This window comes from Mesocricetus auratus, unplaced genomic scaffold (genome assembly GCF_017639785.1).
Source record: "Mesocricetus auratus isolate SY011 unplaced genomic scaffold, BCM_Maur_2.0 Super-Scaffold_6730, whole genome shotgun sequence".
Taxonomy (NCBI): Eukaryota; Metazoa; Chordata; class Mammalia; order Rodentia; family Cricetidae; genus Mesocricetus; species Mesocricetus auratus.
Window position 1 is genome coordinate 93,688,822 of NW_024429184.1, and position 22,115 is coordinate 93,710,936.

The window sequence follows — 22,115 nt, forward strand, 5'->3', positions numbered from 1 at the left end:
AAGCTGAAAAGGGGATCACCCCCAACATCTATCAGCTTCTGAACCAGGGAATCCTTACTCAAAACTTGGGCCCCTGAAAGCAACTGGTAGCCTACTTGTCAAAGAACTGGATCCTGTAGCTGCAGAGTAACCACCCTGCTTACGGATGATTGTGGTTACAGTCCTCTTGGAGAAAGATGCTGGCAAGGTAACAGAATTTAACTATAGCTGTGCCCCAAGCCTTAGAGGGATGCTCAAACAGCCTCCAGACTGCTGGCTGAGCAGCGCATATGGTACACTATCAGAACTCTGCTCTTAAATCCTGCAAGAATCACCTTCCAGGTGCCCACCGCCCTGAACCTGGCTACCTCACTGCCAGACCCCAATCTAGAGGCCCCCACCCATGACTGCGCAGAAATCCCGACACAAGAATACAGCATCCAACTGGATCTAAGAGACGTCCCGCTGCCTGGCTCCAAAGAGACTTGGTTCACTGACAGCAGCATCTTCACTAGAGAGGGGCAGAGAAGCTTTTCTGGTCAGGCATGAAACGGTACACAAAGAAGCTTAACAACATTCTGCCCAGGTATGGTTTTCCTGCATTGCTGGGGTCAGACAACGGACTAGCCTTCATCTCTAAGGTAAGTCAGGGAATAGCCACTGCATGGGGGGCAGATTGGAAATTACATTGCGTATATAGACCCCAGAGTTCAGGACAGGCAGACAGAATGAATATAACTTTAAAAGAGACCTTAACTAAATTGACCTTAGAGACTGGTGTAGACTGGTTGGCTCCTTGCCTTTGACCTCTGCAGGGTATGGAACTCCCCCTACCAAATGGGTCTCACTCCCTTTGAGATCATGTTCAGGGTACCTCCTCCTCTTATCCCCAACCTCCAATCTGAACTCTTGGCTGAACTGGATGACCAAGACCCCTTCTAGTCTATCCAAACCTTACAGCTGACCCACATACAGGTATGGTCCCAGTTTAGGGCTATCTATGAAGCTGCTGCTTTCCCTGAACCCCACAGGTTCCAGCCGGGAGACTGGGTCCTTGTACACAGACACCAACATCACCGGACCCTGGAACCGAGATGGACAGGGCCCTATGTAGTATGATGGAAACACCAACTGCCCTAAAGGTGGATGGCATTGTCACCTGGGTCCACTACCCCCATGCCAGACTGGCAGATCCCCTTGCCACCCCCGAGGACTACAAGGGGACACCTGTGGAGTCGCCAGACAGCCCACCAACCCCCTCAAGTTTCAACTGCAAAGGGAGGTTGCTTCACCCACCTCTCCCCTCCCCCACAGCCTACTACCTGCATTCACCAGTCAACACCACCTGACTGCTGATCAACACCACCTGACTGCTGATAACACCGGGACTGGAAAACTGGCCAGTTCTACCTCATCTAGCAACCATCCCAAGAACACCTGGTTTCCTGTATGTAGACCTGTATGTAGACCTGTATGTAGACCTGTATGTAGACCTGTATGTAGACCTGTATGTAGACCTGTATGTAGACCTGTATGTAGACCTGTATGTAGATCTGTGCGATTTGGTGGGCAATGAGTTCGACCCCTCGGATTAGCAGCCATTCCCAGGATATGGCTGTAGTTCTCCCGGGGCCTGAGCTACAACCCAAGGCCTAGGATTCTGTGTCTGTCCCAGGCATGACCATTCCAAGACCCAGCAAGCTAAATGTGGAGACCCCAGAGAAGGATACTGTGCAGGCTGGGGTTGTGAGTCCACTGGATGGATCAACTGGCAAACCCTGGTAGCTAGGGTGGGAAATTTAAAGACAGTAGGCACAGGAACACGCACTCATGTCAACCAATGAGATGCCTGTGGCCCCTGCTATGAAAAGGAGGGGTTCCCCATTTTGCTTGGTCCACCGCAGGGGTACAATGTAATATGCTGGTTATCAGCTTCACAGAGGCAGGGAGAAAAAGCAGACTGGACACTGGGAAAGAGCTGGGGCCCACATCTTTATAGGACAGGTTATGAGCCAGCGCTGCTCTTCCTCCTGCACTGTACCTCCAGCCCTGTACTGACACCCATGGGATCACCGGGCGTGGTAGCGAGCGCGGCTCCCTTTGCCACCACCACCTTCTGTTCCTTTTCGCCTCTCATGCGGCCGTTCACATAGGCTTCAGAGGATCAAAAGTCATAAAGCTTGGATCCACTTCTCACAGGTCAAAAGGACTCCAGATAAGTACAGCTTTTGTTATCCCACCTGTTTGTTACTGAGGATGGGATTTTCTCCCCTGGTCTTGGGACTCCTGCCCTTCCCGATCACTAAAACTGTGGGCCTGAAAGTTCCAATTAAGTACATAAGTTTTAGCTTCTGTTCCTAGCTTGATTCTCTCTCTCTCTCTCTCTCTCTCTCTCTCTCTCTCTCTCTCTCTCTCTCTCTCTCTTTGAGACAGGGTTTCTCGTGGCTTTGGAGGCTGTCCTGGAACTAGCTCTTATAGACCAGGCTGGTCTCGAACTCACAGAGATCTGCCTGCCTCCCGAGTGCTGGGATTAAAGGCGTGCGCCACCAATGCCCAGCAAGGAATATGTCTTTCCAAACATCAGTTGCTGAGACTGCGAGGACTGGACTTGCTGCTGATGTGATCAGTCCAGCGGCTGTGAGCACACTCTGTCTCTTCAACAGAGTCCATGAACCAGGTGCTTTTGATAAACACCCTATTGATTAAATTACCTTTTTGCTTTTGACTAGCATTTCAGCCTTCTTGGACCCCTGACAATGCCCCAAAGTCAGCAGGAAGAAGCACAGGAAAGAATGCATCATCCCTTTTCCCTGGTTGAGATGCTAAGACAGAAGGAAACTCCCTTACATAGGGGACAAAATGACAATAGACACAGGTGTCACATCCCTAGAATAATCTGTCAGCTAATGACTCTTAGGGTTTATCACCACCCCTTTGAGGCCCCTCCTTAACCACCCTGCCCTCACAGGTGCCCTTCTGATACTTCTTTTACTGCTAATATTCGGCCCCTATATTGTTAATAAGCTACTCCAGTTCATTAGGGATCATCTGGGCACTATTCAGTTAATGGTCCAGAGATCCCAGGTCTACCAACCCATGCCCCAAGCTTCCCCAGAGGTTATAAAATTACCCACCGGGAACCAAGGGGTTGGTTTTTGATGTAGAAGCCAAGGGGGAGAATGAAATAGGAAAAGTTAATAAATTCTAAAAACTTAGCTTTCAAAGCCCATATAAGAAAGAGAAATTTTCTAAGCTCCTCAAGACAGCACAAAAGAGAGGCTAAACAAAGAACTGAAGATGTGACCAGAGGCCAAAGTCCAGTTCACACACCCCCAGCTGTGACAACATTCCTTTGTCCTAAAGGAAACCAGGTAGCCAGCCATCAACTCGTGGTTGCAAAAATCCCTGGTCCAGGAGATAACAGACTTATATCCCCTGCCATATCCTGCTCAGTTGTATCTTACTTAAACATATGGTTATTGCTTTACCACGGAAACTTGTAATCTTTCAGCCTTGTGGTCTTCCCCTTTAAGCCTCCCCCCTTAGCTGTAAGCTGTATTCTGCTTGTTCCCAAGCGAGCAGAATCCTTGGGGCAGCTTGATAATAAAAGAAACCTTCGTTTTATATTCAGTGAGTTGCCTCCTTGATGGTGGTTTTTTTGGGGTCCTGCAAACTGGGCATAACACTATCTTTGACACCCTACCCCTCCTCTATATATACAGGTTGGAGAATCTTGATGACAACCTGCCATCATGAACCTCAGTTTACAGAATGAGAAAGGAGCTCCAACATCCCCACTGCCCTGTGGTCCCATTGGCAGAGCCAGGCAGAGCTAGGCACCTTTTAGGCACACCCTTACTTGTACACCTTCTCCTGCCCCCAATGGTAAAGCCCAGGATTGGTGCACCAGGAGCTCCTTGGTGCTATCCCATGTTGACACAAGTAGATGCCTAATGAAGAACCCAGTTACAAGACAGCCTGTTAGAATGAGCTAGTGTGAGCAGCAGTCACCACATCTGGCTTCCTCAGCCCAGCTCCACTGTCCATCTCACCTGTTTGTACTTGTACAGGAGCAGCAGCAGCAGGAGCAGCAGTAGAGACATGATAGACATACAGGCTATCACCACTGGAGTGAACAGGGACTCATCAGGGAATTGATGGACTCCTTCTGGAAGAGGGAGACAGAGGAGTGAGCAGGTGGGGTGATGGGTACTCAGCCCCATCCCTCTGCCAGTGCATGAAAATTCTCTATCAGGCTGGCAAGGTACCCAGCCACAGCTTGTATGAAAACCCCAGTGGTGGGGATTTATCACTTGAGCCTGTGGATAGAGAGGCTTAGGGGGGAGCAGGGAGGGTCTACCCAAATCTTCCTCAGCTTTCCTGCAGCTTCCCTGTGTGGCCTTAGGAGCTCAGCAACTTACTGAGTCCGAGAGCTAGCTCAGGGGCTCCAAGTCTCCGCCCCTTTCTGACCTCTAATCCTGGTTATCTTGACATCTAATCCTGGTATGAAGGACACAGTTCATTTCCATGCCCAGCCAGGATCCCCTTAGTAAATGAGTGACATCAAACTAGAACTTATCTAAACATTTCAGGTGTGTTATCCTTCCAAATTGAAGGGACTTTGCTGCCAGTGGGTGAGGGGTTATGGAGGCGATGCCTGGTATAGTGCCAGCATTCATCACAGTGGTGCTTCACTACTTAAAACTGCCACCACCAGCAGTGACACAGCATTCACAGACAACAGGGGCAATAGTCTGCCAACAGTTGCTCCAGGTTAGTGACTGAGGACATAAGTGACATGATCCCCAAGCCAAGCAGAAGCCAAGGGCTTGCCCTGGTCAATCTGAATTGACAGCTTTACCCAGGCCCTGACACAGTAGGTGCCAAATCCCAGCAGTTTAACAGCCTGTGGAGGCTGTGGGCTTCTGAGTGAGACTAGGCCCAGATGTAGGCTCCACACCAGCACTGGGCAAACCCTTGCACAGTGGCCCTGATAAGGACTGTGTCTCAGGATAGGGCAGGGACAGGAAACAAGAGGGAGCTGGAGAGGGGTGGAGGAAGCATCCCCTCTAGACATGAACTTGGGATCAGCTGAGTTTCTTTATTCAACTCCTCTCTCCCTCACATGAGTTTGAATGCAGGGAGGAGCAGGACCCAAAGGGCCAGACTAGGGGATCACCTTGCTGGTCTCTCTCTGTATCTCTCAGTCTCTCTTGGTTCTCTCAGTCTATGTCTGGGTGTCTCTGTCTAATTCTTTTTTTCCAATTCCCCAATCTTGCCCTTTCCTCTTCAATGCCCCATGAGGGACTCTGAACCTCTCCATGTAGCTATCCCTGGAGCTCTGTGGCTCAGGACTATCCAAGGTGACCCAGAGGTGACATAGCTGGGACCTCCTCCAAGTAGAAATCCCTGGACTGGAGGTGAGGGGACTGTTATGCCCAGCTTGTGGAACATCAAAAAGACCAGCACCATGGAGGCGATTCACTGAATGCAAAAGCAAAGGTTTCCTTTATTCAAGCCACAGTCTGAATCCCACTCGCTAGGGAGCAAGTGGAATGTGGCTTACAGCTAAGGGTTTTTTTTTTTAAAGGGAAAGACCATATGGCTGAAAGCCTTGAGATTACAAAGCTTCTGTAGTTACACAAGATAAAACAATAACTGTATGTTTAAACAAGATATTGTAGGGGGACATTAGGTTAATTATCCCCTGGGCCAGGAACTTTTACAACCATGAATCGGTGGCTATCTGGTTTTCTTTAGGACAAAGAAATGTTGACACAGCTGATGGTGTGTTATCTGGTCTTGGGCCTTCAGTCACATACTCAGTCCTTTATTTGGCCTTATCCTTTGTGCTGTCTTAGGGAGCTCAGAAGAGCTCAGAAACTCTTTTTCCAGTATGGGCTTTGTGGTCTAAGTTTTTAGACTTTTATTAATTTTTCCTATTTCAGGGACAAATAGTCCCCGGATACCTGATGCCCATTCTGCCTGAGAAGGATGCATTACCTACAGAGATGGCCCTGAAGGGCTGGGAGCTGTTCCCCACACTGTTGTGGGCCCTACAAACGTAAGTCGTGTTGTGCTTCAAGGTCCCAACAAGCAGCTGGCTCTGAATGGTCACTTTGTGGAAGGGCTCCTGACTCAGGACTGTAGAGGGTGCATCTCTCCAAACTTGCAAGGCCTGGGCCTCGTCACACCTGGAAAGAACAGATTTTGACTCAAGGCTTTGGGGCCTTCCGTATCAGTGTGCCCCCCTCACTCATTGGGTGCCCCACCCAGATGCTCAGCCCAGGGAGGGAAGCTAAGCCCACTGACCTGTCGGTGTGGCCCCTACACAGCATCCATGTCACATTGGGCTGAGGGTACCCAGAGACATAACAGAACAGGGCATCAGAGCCATTCACGGACGTCCCTCTAATACTGACCTCTGGGAGATCTGAGGAAGAGAGGAGATGGAGGAGGGCAGGATCAGCCTTTGGGGTGAGGTCTCATCTGCCCTGAGCGTGCTACCTTTACCCCTCCTAGTACACCCAACCATGGGCAGCCTGTCCCTGTCACTCACATTGCAGGGTGAGCCCAAAGGTTAGATTGTTCCAGCCTGCCTTGTTTTGGACCATTAAGGAGTACTGGCCAGCCTCCAGGGGCTTTATGCGGTTTAGGATGAGCTTGGATGTGTACCTGCAAGACAGTGAAGAAGGGATGCTACTGTTATGAGCTGGCATCCTGTACAGGGAAGGGGCTTGTCCTTTGTTAGGATTTCAGGGCACAGAGGCCTTTTCTGAGCCAGGTCCTCAGGAGTGTGCTGTTGAGACAGGAAAAACCACCTACCCTAGGTCCTTGACTGTCCTCTCATTTTAATAGTATTCTTTGTTTCCCCAAAGGGTTATTGGAGATGATGTCCGCAAGGTCCTGGGAGGTATATCACAAGTCCTTCCTTCTTACCAATGCACTAAGCATTCACAAGCACCACAACCCCTACTGAAAATCCCTGGTCCCGGGGGATGGTGACAGAGACAAGAGACAGGGCTGATTTTGAGCTGTGTAGCTACAGAAACCAGAGGCCAAATAAATTCCAATGCTATCATTGTTGGCTGTGTTGCTTTAGACAGACATTCAACTGCTGTAGTCTTCTTTGGATCAATGGGATTCTGATGGTTTTGTTTTGTCTTTTAATTCATGGGATTGGCTTGAGGGTTGAAGGGATGTGCATTTAGAATGCTGGCCAAGCATCTGACTCATTATAGGCACTTAATTTAATGGTGCTCTTTATTATAGAAAAGTCTAAAAACAAATGCCAAAGCAAAAGGTCACCTTTGACTGATTTTCTTAGTCTCTAATGAATAATTTGTCCATTACGAGTATGTTTGTTGCTGTTGTTTGAGACAAGGTCTGATATAGACCAGGCTGGCCTCAAACTTGCTGTGTAGCCTCTAGAACTGGCCTTGAACCCCTGATCCCTCTACCTCTGTTGCTCAAGCACTGAGATAGCAGCCATCTGCCCCCATGCTCAGCTAATGAATGCATTTTTTAGGTGACGAACACATTTTTAAATGGGGCTGGAGAAATGGTTCATTGGTTTAGAGTACTGTGCTCTTGCAGAGGACCCAGGTTTGATTCCCAGCACAACCATCTATAAATCTCCAGTTCTAGAAGATTTGGCAACCTTTTCTGACCTCTGCAGGCATAAGGGGCATGGGTGTGCGCGCGCGCGCGCGTGCACCCGCACACACGTGCACAAAATATATCAAATGAAATAAATGTTTAAAATACATTTAAGATTTAACTTTATATTTTATTTTATGGGTATAAATGTTTTTTTCCTGCTTGTATGTATGTGTACCACATGTGTGTCTGCTGCCCATGGAGGCCAGAAGAGAGCAACAGGTCTGTTGGAACTTGAGTTACAGACAGTTAAGGCTTATGGGTGCTAGAAATGGAAGCTGGTTCCTCTTCAAGAACAGCAAGTGCTTTTTAACCACTGTCAGCACTAATGATAGCAAAGTACTAATTCTTGCTTGGACAAGGGCTACAGCCACTGACGGACTAGGATTCACTTACTGAAAAGTTGCCTCAGGTTGGGATTTGACTCTGTGGTAGAGTGCTCAGCTAACAAGCTTCAGGCCCTGGGTCAGGAGAGTAAGAACCTCATGGACATGCTCCATTCAGAGATAGGCAGCATCTCTACTGTGGGGGTCACAGGGCCAACCCAAGTTTTAAGAGTAGAGTAGTGCCGCACGATAGGTATGGAGGGAACATGTACCCCGAAAATATCCCAGAGCCTAGGAGGGTTTCAGGATGGTTAATCCTTTAGCAAATGAATGTTTGCATCCCTCTGCTCTGTCCCCATGTGAATGTGGCAGGTGACTTGTGGGGTTGTTATCTCCAATGCATCTTGGGGTGGAAGTCACAGTCATTTCCTACATTGGATTTGTCCATAAAAAGGACAGGAGATGAAGCTGAGAGGTCCCAAGGGACCTTGAGAACATGCACACCCAGAAACTATAGAGCAGCTACTGGGAAACAGTAGAGGAATGCACTGGGCTCCCCAGAGACACGGGGCAGGGGATAGGACAACTTGACGCAGAGGACTGATATTCGCACAGTCAGGTAAAATGAGAATAAAAAGGAAGCGGGATCCACTCACGGTGGAACAGCACAGACAGGACACAAGCATCCTCATCTCTGGCCGAACGCCCTCCCCACACCACACGCCACACACACCGAAACATGCACAGGCACGCATGCAACACACACACTCATACACACACACTCATACACACATACTCACACTCACACATACACTCACACACACATCCTCATACACACATACACACTCCACACACACACTCACACTCATACTATACTCACACACATGCACACACACACTCATACGCACAACACTCATACACACATACACTCACACACACTCCACACATACTCACACACTCACACTCATACACACTCACTCATACACATACTATACTCACATGCACACACACTCATACACACATGCACACACTCACACATACACTCACACACACTCCACACATACTCACACTCACACTCATACACACTCACTCATACACACATACACACTCCACACACACTCACACTCATACACATACTATACTCACATACACACACACACACACACTCATGCACACACAGTCCATGGGCTGATAGGCAGTACCTGCATGTGGTGGTCCTTTGAGTGGTAAAATCCAGCTTGTTCTGGTCTTCAAAGAATGGCCCTAGGTAGGTCCACTTATAACTCTGTAGGTCAGGGTAGGCGTCTACATTGACTGTGAGGGAGAGGCTCTCACCCACAATCACTTCCTGCAAGAGGCTCTGCTCAGAGGTCAAGTTTATGTAGGCACTTGCTGGAAATCAACACAGGAGATTGGTGTTAGTAGGGAGATGGCCTCCTTTTCTGTTCACTGGACCATCTACCCCTCGACCCAGGCTCTGGGCATATCTGTGCTCCTGTCTCACGGTCTCCAGCCCCAGCCAGGACTCACCTCTGTCACCCATCTCTCATCATCATCCATTCATCCACTCAACTGTTCGAACTTCCATTACCACTTGAGTCTAGAGTTATCACCTTGGACCACATGAGCTTGGACCACTGGGATAGCCTCTAATTGAATTCCTCCTCTTTCTCTCCCTGTAGACAGTCCTCCACGGAGCACCAGAAAGCCCTGCTAATCTGCCACACCCAAGTCTGACCATGATGCTACATGGCTCAAACCTCTTTCTCACCTCTTCCAAAAAAAAAAAAGACCTCGGTCCTTACATGGGATCTCAGAGCCATTGGACCGACTACCTGCCCAGTTTACCGCTCTGACCTCATATGGTATCTCTCGTTCATGCCACCCCAGCTTCACTGGCAAACTCATTCCCTGAATACAGCATACAGACCTATCTTAATGTCCCAACAGCTGCTCTACGAACTGGAGCTCTCTTGCCCAAAGTTTCGGAGCTTTCCCTCTGCCTCAAGCCTGAACACACTTCTGGCCAAAAGTTGAAAGACCATGCGTGCATTTTGTGCATTTATTGAGTGACTACTGACGCCCAAGTTAGGAAGCAAATTGGCTAGAACTCTAACAGAGAGATGACATTGCGTGAGTCCGCCTCTCTTCCCTTTACCGTGCAGAGTTCTGAGGGGTTCCTGGTGTGTGCTCTGAGGCCAGTGATTCATGCTTCCCTCCTCTCCTCCCCTCTGACTCTCAACACTTGGACTGTTAGCAGCCACACTAATAGACCACACTCAGAGCCTCTTCCCACACTGTAGAACTGCTTGGTTGTGGGATTCTCAGTCTGTGGAGTGCCACGGCTTCCCTCAATCGCCAGACAATGGGAGGGCATCTTACACCCATCATTCTTCATCCCTGTGGTTGGCACCCTCACCACCTTCTCCAGCTTGTCCTGCACCCACAATTGTGGATGTTCTTAGCTTCCCTCCGCACACCACCAGGGCGAGTCTTCTATTGTATTTGCTCGCACGCTCCAGCAGTATGGATCTTATCAGGGCTTCTTGTAGACTTTTCAAATACAGGCATCTACTATCAATATCCTCATCTTTCAGGTAAAGGAACTGAGGCACAAACAGGTTGATGGACATAATATTTGGCAGAGCAAGGTTTGATGACACCTGGAGGCAGGTGCTCCTGACTCCCAGACTCCCAGCCCTCTCCCTCATTACCCCCCCCCACCTCTCAAAAGGGCGGGATGCAAATTCTCCACCCACTCTGTTAAGGCTCCTTTGCCACCTGGCTCCTGTCTCATCTCCCTTCCCCCATAGTCATCACTCACACCTTTCCACATCTGTTGTTCTCAGCTACTTCTTGTGTCTCCGAGACGCTTGGGCTCTTTTCCCAAGCTTGCACATGCTGTTCCTCTCCTTCTCGCTGAGGCCCAACTACTCCACTCACACTCCTCCTGGCCCGGCTTGGAGGCCCCAGTTAGAGGGACCATTGGCATTTAGGGAACACAATGCTTCCCTCACAATCACAGCAGAGAAGTATTATCTGTTTGTGTGTTCACGTGACGCTGCTACCCCACGTTCTTGGGAATGAGGGAGCCAACATGAATCGCAGCAGGGGGCTGCCGGGCTCCAGTCCCAACACAGAAGAGAGTATGTTACAGTGAACCACCACCCATGCTCTGCAAGGGCTTGGAGGGAGGTTGAGGATCTAGGAAGTCTCCTAAGATGGGGCTCCAGGACCAAGCCATCCTATCTAACAGCCACAGCCCCCCCCGCCACCTGATGCTCACCCACAACCCTGAAGTTCATGGAGGCCGTGCGTGTGCCGACACCATTGCTGCCCACACAGGAATAATTGCCAGCATCTTGGAAGTCTACGGCATTGAGTCTGAGGGTCAGGACTTTTTTATAGTGGTCATTTTGGAAGTCACTGTATATGAGGGTTTCAAGCTGTAGATAGAAGGAATGGAGGTGACATACTAAACTTGTTTAGGCTCTGTATTCAAATCCCCCACATTTAAAATGATGATCTGCCCATGCTTGGCAAGGGACTAAACTGAGTCTCAATTGCTTCATCTATAAAATGGGATGAATACTGGTCCCCTGGCCCTGGGTTAAAATGAGAGTGGACAGACTCACACAGCAAGGGTTCAGGGCTGCACCTCACACATGATGCACATTGGAGTGAGGACTCTAAGAGGCAGCCTCTGCATTTCTTGCTGGGGACCCTCATCTTCCCTCTTGAAGTCTTTCTGACATAGCCAAACTGCCCCATGCTTCTAAGGGAGCCTAGGAATCCTCATTCTGGCAGAAGTGAGTGCTCCCCAAGCTGTAGCAAAGATGCAGGGTAATCTCTGGAAGGGGTTAGATGCCACCCCCAGACCTAGCAGCCCGAGTCGGCTGCTGGTACAGGGTCTCAGGCCCTCCTCTCTGCCCTCTTGAGCCCCAGCCATGTCTCCAGCCCAGAAAGCTAGCTTGAGGTGAGGATGCCCCTGTGCTGAGAAGACGGGCAGACTTCCCCACGTCATCTCCTTCCCCTGAGGACTGACCTTGGTGTCTCCACGCTTGAGGAAAACATTGAATTCAGGGTCCACGTTAGTGGCAGAGCACACAATATTGACAGTCTCCCCACGAATCCGCACCAGCTCAGTAGCCTCCAGCAGCACAATTGGGGGCCCTGGGAGGACTGAGGCCAGAAATTCAACCTATGAACGCTTAGGCTCACTGGCACTGTGCCCAACACCATGGGGTCAGTTACCCTGGTTAGTTTATAGCAGTTGGTCTCATGGTTAGAGTCCCACCCAGCACACCTCACCCCACTTGCCCTGGAGAGAAATGAGTAGTTGAACAAAGAGGATTGTTTCTGTCCTCCCCACACCCCTGGCTGCCAGCTCTGTTAACATTCCGGCATCTGTACTGGCCTGCCCTTGGGGTCCTGACGGGATACTTTCTCAGCTGCAGCCTGTAAGAGCACCACCTGTGCACATTCACTACATTCCCTTTTAAAAGGTGGGCCTTGTCCTCCCATTCCCCACCCCGTTCTCTCCCCATTCCTTTCTCTCTTTCTCTACCTGTCTCCGTCCCCATGTCCTCCCCCCTATTTATCTCTTTTCTGCTGCTCCTGTCCCCAGAGGCCAGTCTCCCCAGTCCCCTTCCCCCTTTTCACGATCCCTTTCTCCTAATTAAAAAAAAAACCTCCATGTGAGCTCTGCTGCATAGCATCTTTCTCTCTTGCAATGTTTTTTACATTACAAGCTCTCCCTCCATCTTCCATGCCTGGCCAGGCTTTTCCCGTTATACATACCTGTCTTCACTTCAAGCCGGATGCCGATGGAGAGGGATTCCATGCCGTTCACCACAGCTTTGCACTGGTAGTCATAGCTGTCAATGAACTTAACCTTGTGGATAATGAAGCCTTGCCATGGTGAGAAGGAGTAGGCTAATCTGCGTGGGACTGCTCTGCCCCTGACTCGAACTAGTGAGACCGTGGACTGCAGGGCGGGGTCGGTGATCAGGCAGGGCAGCACAGCTTCCTGGCCCTCAAACACTGTCACCTTCTCTGCTACCAAATTCCAGGGCCGGACCGGATCTGGCCAGAGGAGGGTTCAAGATGAAGACTGAACATTAGTGATGGGGAGGCTCAGAAGGCTGAATACTTGCCCAAAAGTCATACTGTACAAAGGGCCATTCAGAGAGCATTCCAGGTTGGCTGCTGTACCCAGGGCACTTGTTGCTATGTGACCTCAGAAAAAGATTCAACCCCTGTGAGCCCCTAGAAAGTGGGGGTAAATCTACCTCACCTGTGAACAAGCACCATTGTATAGGTGCTTGTTCATGGCCAATGCTCAAACTCACAAGCTTAAATCTGGCTTACTGTGCATGCTAATGCCAGAGGCTAGCCCTCCTGCCCAATACAGGGAATTTGGAGTCCTCACCTTTGACATACAAGTGGATGGTGGTGCTGCCCCCCTTGGGGTCTTCAAGTTCAGTGCAACGGTAGGTCCCAGTGTTTTTGAAAGTGGCATTTCTTGTGGTCAGGATGCTTCCAGAAGGCTGTGAGTCCAGGCTCCAGTGGGGAGAGATAGGAACATCCCATTCCACGCTGCCATTGCCCACACATCGAAGTGTCACCGTTGTACCCGGCTCTACAACCAGCTCTGGGCCACTGGGCTCAATGACAGGGGCCCCCTGACCTAAAGGAGGCAGCAGACAGTGGTGAGGCCTGGCATGTAGCCCTGCTGTCCCCCAACTGAGTTGGACCATGCTCTGACAGAGAGCTCTAATACTCAATGAGTCTGCCTCACCAACCCTTCACTTAACCCCCAAATCTGTTGGCATCTGTCCAGGGCCTCTCCTCTGAGACTGGCCTGGGAACCTCCTTAGCCTCATGTGAAGGTTTCCCCACAGAGCCCTGGGGACCCAGCCTTCTGCATATTTCCCACCCCAGGAGAGGACCTCCTCATCAATCCTATGTACAAAGCAGCTGTGACTGCAGAGCCAAGCCCAGGGTCCCATCCAAGCAAGACAAGTTTCAAACAAGCAAATGGGAAGACAGAGGGCCAAGTCCTGACTTCCCTCACTTGGGAAAAAAGACAAGATGTGAGTTTTTAGCCCAGTAGAGAGAGAGGCTCCAAGTGTCTCCTGCTGTGCCCACATTTAACCACTGGACATCAGGTCCATGCCCTGTGGGATGGCCAGAGGCCATCCATCCTTCTCACTTTGTCTCCTAGCCTACCAATGCAGACAGTGATCACACCTTCCCAGCACTTAGATTGTCCAGATACCAGGAAGTCTTAGCAGCATCACCTGCTGCCAAGTAAAGACCCGGGACTCACGTTTATGAACAAAACTGCTGAGCTACCCACTCTGCTCTCACTTCTCTGCACCTGCCGGGTTTCTCAGCAGCCAATCTCTTTTAAGGAAAATTTGCTTGAAGGAGAAAGGAGAACTTAAAACACTTGTCAGGTCTTAAGGAAGGAGGCTAGTTGCCTCTGTAGTGTCAGCAATTTTCCCAGGCCTGAAATAGGGGTGAAGGAGGGAAGTGAGAACTGATTCAAGGCCTCCGAGAGGCCGGCAGGCACCATCGGCTTGTGTGGGCGGAAACACATTGTTGTCACCCAGCTGGCCCTGGTTTCCGCCCAGCCTGTGGCCCTTCTAGACTGGCGTTCTCACTTCTGCTTCCCTGCCCTCCTGGCCATTGGCCCTCTCCGCATAGTAAGGGACTCCTGGAGAGGGGGACAGTGTGCTGGGTGCAAAGACGCCTGCCCCGTGTCACTGTCCTGTTTGCTGACCTCCACAAGTCAACCCTTCCTGCTCCAGCTGATGGTAGAGATGCAGAGACAAGGCAGGCCCAAGGGCATCAGGCCCTCAGAGTACCCCAGTGTTTCCTGCAACCACTCCTCAGGAGGCCTCTCTCTCTCTCTCTCTCTCTCTCTCTCTCTCACTCACACACACACACACACACACACACACACACACACACGAGCCAGATGGAAGTCTCTTCTCTCGAATGATTTCAGCCTGGTTTAATGTCTGCTCTGATTTCAAATCCCATCTGCCCCAGCTTCCGATCAGCCAGATGTAGAATAGAGAGAACACTGTCACTGCTGGTGTAGGTGGTGGCTTTCTTGTGCAGTGTGACTAGCAGGAAGAGGGACAAACTATTTCACCCTGGCCTGGGCTCACATTGACTAGGGCTAGGGACCTTGATAGTCATTGCTAGATGGAGAGGTTGTTGACCCTCGGGGCTTCACACTCTCTTCTGTCTGGTGGGAACAATTCCAGTGTCCACCTATGGCAGTAGAACATATAAGACCTCCTGCTCCTGTGCAAACATCCCTCTTGAACTTTCCAGATGGTAACTAAGGAGTATAACCCTTAAGGTCATAGGATAAGACCTTGGGTTCTAAGACCTGGCTCCCGCCTTATCTTCCAGACACTTTTCCCTTCCCCTGCCCAGGCTGCTCTGCTCTGCTTATCTTGGTCTCCTGTCTTGACCTCCAGATGAGTTTAGGGAGAGGCTTCTTCCCTATGTCTTCCTAGCCTGTTGTCCTGGATATTTACGCAGAAAAGGGTTGACGAACTCCGGATCCACCTCACGGCTCTCTCACTTCCTGCTGGCATGGTTGCCAGGAAGGAAGCCCACTCGTCATCTCTACCTTCCCTTGGATGAGCACTTGATGACCACTGACCCCTCCATGCCTGTCCCTTCTTCATCTCACATGTCCCTCTCAAATCCTCCCCATGACCCGAACCTGCTTTTTGTACCTACATACACCATCAGTTCCAGGAGGCACCTCCCCAACCTCCTGCACACCAGCCAAAGAGAAGAGACCATCTCTCTCTGCCTCTAAGGCTTCAACACTATTCCTACCCCCTCAGGAGCCCCCATGGGCCCGCCAGTAGCCTTTCTGGAGCTGGACATGGAACACACACACACACACACACACACACACACACACACACAGCCCTACAAGCAGTCCTCTAGATAAAGACTGAAAGAGCAGTGGGCTCGAATCCACAGGACTGTCGGGAGTGAGAAAAAGAATTTTTTTTTTTTTGGTTTTACGAGACAGGGTTTCTCTGTATTGTTTTGGAGGCTGTCGGTCCAGCCGGGCCTCGAACTCACAGAGATCTGCCTGCCTCTGCTTCCTGAGTGCTGGGATTAAAGGCATGCGCCACCACCGCCCGGCCGAGAAAGAATCTTATAAGAATGTGTGCTTCCTAATGTATACAATCACTTTCTAATGGGAAAGTACCAGTACACAAGCCAGAGAGATTAGCTGAGGCAGCAAAGGGCCTTCAGTGGACTGTCGTATTGCCAGGGGCCAGTAGCACCAATTCCCCAGGGACAGGAGTGAGACTGTCCTTCCCTACCAAGTTCTCTATCCTCCTTCCAAATAAGCAGGTGGCATGGTATAAAACATGTGTGCTAGGCCAGGTGGAGCCTAGATGTAACGTTAGGTCACTCCCGGGTCCTTTATGCCAGTCCTCACCCATAGCCTGATACCCTCCAAGATGGTAGTGTTGAAGCAGCTTCTGCTGCCCAAGAAGTTGGTGGGGGGGTGTGTATAGGAAGGCAATGGCTGGGGAGACCCACTCTGGTCTTCCCTGGGTCCCCCTTTAGCATTTCCGCTTGCTTATTCACATGCTCTCTCGCTCAGGGATGTTCTCTTCCAGCACCTTCCAAACTCCCCACCCTAGAACCCTGGGCCAGAAAGGCTGTAACCTCTTGTCTTCCACCCTGACCCTTTACCCATGCCTTCTAAGAAAGGGCCTTTCTGACCCAGGTCCTGTCTAACCATGGCCACCTGGGCAGTCCAGCTGTTGGGACCACTCAAGAAGATCTGCAGGTGCAGCTGGGCAGCCCTGGCTCCTAAGATTTTCTCAGATATGCAAATATCCGTCCTTCCCAACCCCTCAGAGATTCCCAGGTGATTTCCTGTAGGCACAGGAAACATCCTCAGGCGCTGCCCTAGAGTTCTGTCCGTTCCCCCTCTCCCCCTGCCAATGAGTAGTGTGGATGGTGGCCCCCAAAGCGTGAAGAACGCACTGTGAGTCAAAGGCTACGTTTAGCTATAGCTACATCACAGCACCAGCCACACTAGTTCTACTCCACTCTGACCTCCTTTCCTCTCCAGATAAACAAATCTGAACTCTTGTGCTAGAGAGGCAGAAGCAGAAAGTGGGGGCATCCAGCGTGGGCCAGTGACACTCCGAGCCCTTTCATGGGCCCTCTCTGTAACAACCCCATGAGTACCCCTTTTCTGCCCTTACCATGCCAAGCTGTGGTCAGCAGCAGGATCAACGGAGCCCCTAACTCCATAGTCTCACCGGGGCAGCGTGGGCTGACGCAGGTTGGAGGGTCGCTCAGCCGACCTTCCCAGCTGCTAGTTCTGTGAGGACGAGGGCAGCTGAACACACTCCTGTCTGCTGCACTGGCTGTCCCTCTTGTTTTCCTCTTCCTCCTCCTCGTTGCCCTGGTCCTCTTCCCCTTTTTTTTAAAAGTTGGCCTGAAAGGGAACTACAGAGTTTGGAAATATTAGGTCTCTAGAAGAAAACAAAGCATCACCCCCAGAGGCAGAGGCAGAGGGAGACAGAACCTGCAGCAGGGCTGGACAGATCCTGCAGGGAATGTTTAAGTTTGAGGGACTTAATAAGTCACCTCTAATGCCCAAGAGCAACAGCCAGTGAGTCAGTAGCACAAGTAGAAATCTCTCAGATGACCAGTGAGTCTGCCTGAGGTACGTTAGGTTGACTGGCCCTAAATTCTTCTGAACTTTCTCATCTGCCTTCCAGGTTGAAGGCATCAAGATAAGGGTAACTAAGGAATTGGGGTTTGATGGTATCCAATCTCTGCAGAAGCAACTGGAAGTTTCCATTAATTGTCCTAAACCAAAGTCATCCTGGGTTCTAGAAATAGCAAGCCATGCAGCCCGATCAGCCCATGAGATCGCCCTCCCCTTAGTGACAGTGGTGTCCCCCCCATGAGGTTACTCCTCAGTGGGAACCAAATTGCCCTCTCAAGTCATGGGAGCCAGGAATGACTCCTTGGGTAGAATAAAAACAGAGACGTCATGGCTCTGACAGCGCTGGGCCACCAGCAGGGCCTCTTACCCCCTGTGCCAGGTCTTCTTGTGTTTAAACCTGGACTCGTCCCCAGAGGACAGTCCCACGATGCTCAAATTCCCTTACTGCCTTTGGTCACACTTGTCCTATTTGATTTCTAGGGCAAGCGGTCAGACCCTGATTTGTTGAAATTTGTCCTGGTTACCTAGTGTTGTAAAAAAACAAAGCAGCTCAAGAGAGAAAGATGCCATGCAGCAGAGTTCAAGCAGAGGGGGTTTTTGTAAAGGGAAAAGGGTCATAAAAAGGGGAAAGGGAGGAGGGGAGACTGGCCTCTGTGGACAGGAGCAGTGGGAAAGGGGAGGGGGTGGGAGGAGAGAGAGAGAGAGAGAGAGAGAGAGAGAGAGAGAGAGAGAGAGAGAGAGAGAGAGAGGGAGGGAGGGAGGGAGGGAGGGAGGGAGGGAGGGAGGGAGGGAGGGAGGGGGAGAGAAAGAGAGAGAGACAGAGAAAGATCGAGAGACAGGGACAGAGGGAGAGACAGACAGGAGGAGAAAGAGAGGGGAGGGAGGTGAGCAGGGCCCTTTAAAAGGGAATATACTGAGCAGGTGGTGCTCTTAGTGGCAGCAGCTGAGTGTGTGCGAATCCTGTCAGAACTCCAAAGGCAGGCCAGTACAGATGCCTGAATGCTAACACCCAGGGCTCTGGTAATGATATTATAAACTTGCATTTGCTGACACTCAATCCCTAGAATCTTTGTGATCACCAAGGCTGTACCTTTTATGAACCATTGAGTTGACTGGCAGCTGACAGCCCTTAGGTGGCTTCTGGATGGAGTCTGGTTACCTGAAAGACTAAGTGAAACCAGATGTTTCTGGTTAAAGTAGATGTTCCTAGAGGAGGGCATGGCCCTTACCCCAGATCTTCATGGTGGGGGGGGGGGTGTCTCTAGTCTTTTGTCATATCCTGTGTAACAAATCAGTAAATGTGTTTCCCAGAGTTCCGTGAACTAAAGAAACCCATGGAGAAGGTCGTGGTGCCGCTAATCAAGAAGTGGGTAAAGCGGAGGTTGAGCCCCTGGGTTAGAGCTGAGCTTGCTCCAAGTAAATGGTGTCAGCACCAAGCAGAACTAAAAGGCAGCTGCTGTCTGCTCGGAATGCATAGTTCGTTTGACACGTGGCGTAATCCACTCCAACCACACACATTAGCTCTGTGCTTACCAAAGGGTCTGTGGGTTTCCAAATCCCCAGTGATTAGTACCATTAGCATTCTTATTCTGCAGATGGAGAACCCAAGCTCAGGGAGGTCAAATACCTTTAAGCTTGTTCATGATTTCAGAGATACCAAGGCGATAAGGGTGTAGAACTGTGTGTGATTTTTTTTTGCAAGAGATCTAACTGCTCTTCTAAACTCCTATTTAAAAAGATCATTTCTTTGCTCCCTTCTTTTTGTATGTGTAGTTAGTATGTGTGTGTCTGTGTTCATGTTTGCACACTTTGCACACGTGGGTGCACGTATGTGGCATGGGTGTGGGTATGGTTTGAGTAGAGGTTAGAGGTCAATTTTGGCTGTCTTCCTCAGTGCCTCTTTACATTATTGGCTAGACTAGCTGACCAGAAAGCCCCAGGGATCCTCCTATCCTTGCCTCTCCAATGCTGAGATTACAGGCATTTGTCACTGGGCCTGGCTTTGATGTAGGTGCTGGCGATCCGAACTCAGATCCTTTTTACTGACTGAGCCACCTCGCCAGGACACTCCTCACTTTTTAAAGACAATTTGTGTGTTTTCGTTTATTCTTTTATGTCTTCCATCTTATTCTACATAATACGGTTATAAATTTATATCTTGAAACTGAAAATAACTCAGTGTAACGCTGACCTAAGAAAATGATCATTGTTCCTTTATAATTAGATGTGCATTTATGTAGGTGTGTGCTTTCCCCAGGAAAATGTTAGCTAAAAAAATTGCAAGAAAATAAAACTACAGGTTGAGTGTGGAGACTCATGCCTATGATGCCAGAACTCAGGAAGGAGAAGCAGGAGGATCGTCTCAACTGCGAGAAGCAGGAGGATCGTCTCAATTGCAGGGCCAGCCCGAGGCCCTAGCTCAAAAAAGAAAAAGAAAGAAGAAGAGCCAAGAGGGAGAGGAAAGTGTGTGTGTTGGGGGATGCAAATGTATACATGCAGTGTATATGCAGAATATAGATGCAAAAATCATCAAGAAAATACTAGCAAAGGAAATGCAGTAACAAATACTTTTAGTTCGATGCCAACTACATACCACACAAAACCACAAAGCATGACATGGCTAAGTGGATTTGTACCGGGATACAGAGCTCACTCAGAATGTGGAAACTCAGTGTACACACCACATTGATGGAGCGAACATACAATCCGGAGTGCAGAAAAGATTCCTTGACAAAATCCAATGTGCATTTGAGATTTTAAAAATTCCAGTAAAGATTTGCAAAAGAGAACAGCTTCAGTATGAGTTGGGGCTTTCATGGAAAGGCACAGCTCACTCTGTGTCCTCCCCTTAGATAATGGCTGCCTCCTCCTCCTCCTCTTCCTCCTCCTCCTCCTCCTCCTCCTCCTCCTCCTCCTCCTCCTGTTCAACTGTGTGGGAAATCTAAGCCAGAGTAGCCAGGCAGGAAAAGAGACAGAAGAACTATAAATGAAAAAGGAGAAAGTAAAATCATCTCTATTTGTAGATAACATAAAATATATATACGTATGTATATGTATTTAGAATACATATTCCAAAGAAGCCACAAAAATAAACTATTAGATATAATGAATGAATTAATGAATTCAACAGTCATAGAACACATGATCAGACCTCAAAACTAAGTTATATGTCTATATACTAGCAATGATCAAAAAAGGAAAACAAAACAATTTTAATTTTTAATATTTATTTTATTTTTAGTTATGTACACATGTGTAGACCTGTGTACATGAGTCAGGTGCCCACAGAGGGCAGAGGCATTGGATCTCCGGGGCCTGGAGTTACAGGTGGTTACTAGCCACCTGACATGGCTGCCAGGAACTGAATTCTGGTCCATTGCAATGCTCTCTTTACTACGGAGCCATCTATCTCTCCAGCACACAGCTTTATCTGGTTTATAATTGCACCAAAGACTAACTTCAAATGGGTATGGTAAGATGGTCTGTTGGATAAATCTGCTTGCCACCAAGCCTGATGACCTGTGTTTGATTCTCCAGGCCAATACAATGAACAGAGAGAACTGATGCTTGCAAGTTGTCCTTTAACTTACACACACACACACACACACACACACACACACACACACACACACACACACACGAATGAAAGCTGTAATCTCCAGCTCAGAGGCAAAAGAACAAACAACTCAATTTTTAAATGGTCAAAAAAACTAAGACATTTCTCCAGAGAACATACACAAATGGCCAGCACTTCACATGGAAATATACTCAGTCACATAAGTCACTAAGGAAGTATAGGCCAAAACCACAATGAGATGATGTGTCACACTTACTACATTGGTCATCATTTTAAAAAAATTCAGAAATCATTGGTGTACACTGGCACATGCCTTTACAACCCTAGGGAGGCAGAGGCAGAGGCAGACAGGCCTCTATGAGATCCAGGTCAGCTGGGGCTACACGGTAAAACCTTGTCTCAAAAAACAAAACCAAACAAAAATCCCAGAAGCTAACAAGTATTGATACAGACACAGACAAACCAGAACTCCCACACATTACTAGTGGAAACGTAATATGGTGTGGCTCCTATGGAAATCAATTTGCTAGTTCCTCAAAAAGTTAGCAACAGAAGACCAGCATGGTGGTGCACGCCTTTAATCCCAGCAGTTAAGAGGCAGAAGCAGGTGATTCTCTGTGAGTTTGAGGCAAGCCTGGTCTACAAAGTGAGTACCAAGACAACCAGAGCTATACAGAGAAACCCTGTTTCAAAAACAAAAAATAAATAGATAAACCAAAAAAGGAGGAAGAAGTAGTAGCAACATTGAAATAGGAAAAATTAATAAAAGTCTAAAAACTTAGACTACAAAGCCCATACTGGAAAGAGAAATTTTCTAAGCTCCTCAAGA

General features: G+C 49.2%; 1 protein-coding gene and 1 long non-coding RNA gene across 3 annotated transcripts in view; both read right to left on the minus strand.

The window, feature by feature from the left end:
• Csf1r (colony stimulating factor 1 receptor) overlaps window positions 1–18,319 on the minus strand; it is a 30,997-nt gene extending 12,678 nt beyond the window's left edge. The window contains exons 1-11 of one of the 2 annotated variants that reach the window (XM_005074686.4): window positions 18,077–18,319; window positions 17,237–17,483; window positions 13,396–13,653; window positions 12,765–13,049; window positions 12,010–12,146; window positions 11,251–11,410; window positions 9,167–9,356; window positions 6,539–6,654; window positions 6,292–6,412; window positions 5,983–6,173; window positions 4,032–4,144 (exon numbers count right to left, since the gene is read on the minus strand). In XM_005074686.4, the coding sequence (XP_005074743.1) occupies window positions 4,032–4,144; window positions 5,983–6,173; window positions 6,292–6,412; window positions 6,539–6,654; window positions 9,167–9,356; window positions 11,251–11,410; window positions 12,010–12,146; window positions 12,765–13,049; window positions 13,396–13,653; window positions 17,237–17,285 (1,620 nt within the window). In that variant the 5' untranslated portion in view covers window positions 17,286–17,483; window positions 18,077–18,319. Of the gene's footprint in view, window positions 1–4,031; window positions 4,148–5,982; window positions 6,174–6,291; window positions 6,413–6,538; window positions 6,655–9,166; window positions 9,357–11,250; window positions 11,411–12,009; window positions 12,147–12,764; window positions 13,050–13,395; window positions 13,654–17,236; window positions 17,484–18,076 lie in introns of both variants that reach the window. The other variant, XM_005074685.4, reaches the window with a different exon arrangement.
• LOC110341759 lies at window positions 10,231–11,234 on the minus strand. The gene is made up of 2 exons (XR_002383750.2): window positions 10,791–11,234; window positions 10,231–10,570 (listed from the first exon to the last, which is right to left on the minus strand). It is a non-coding gene; the product is annotated as an uncharacterized LOC110341759 (long non-coding RNA).
• Window positions 18,320–22,115: the final 3,796 nt, after the last annotated feature.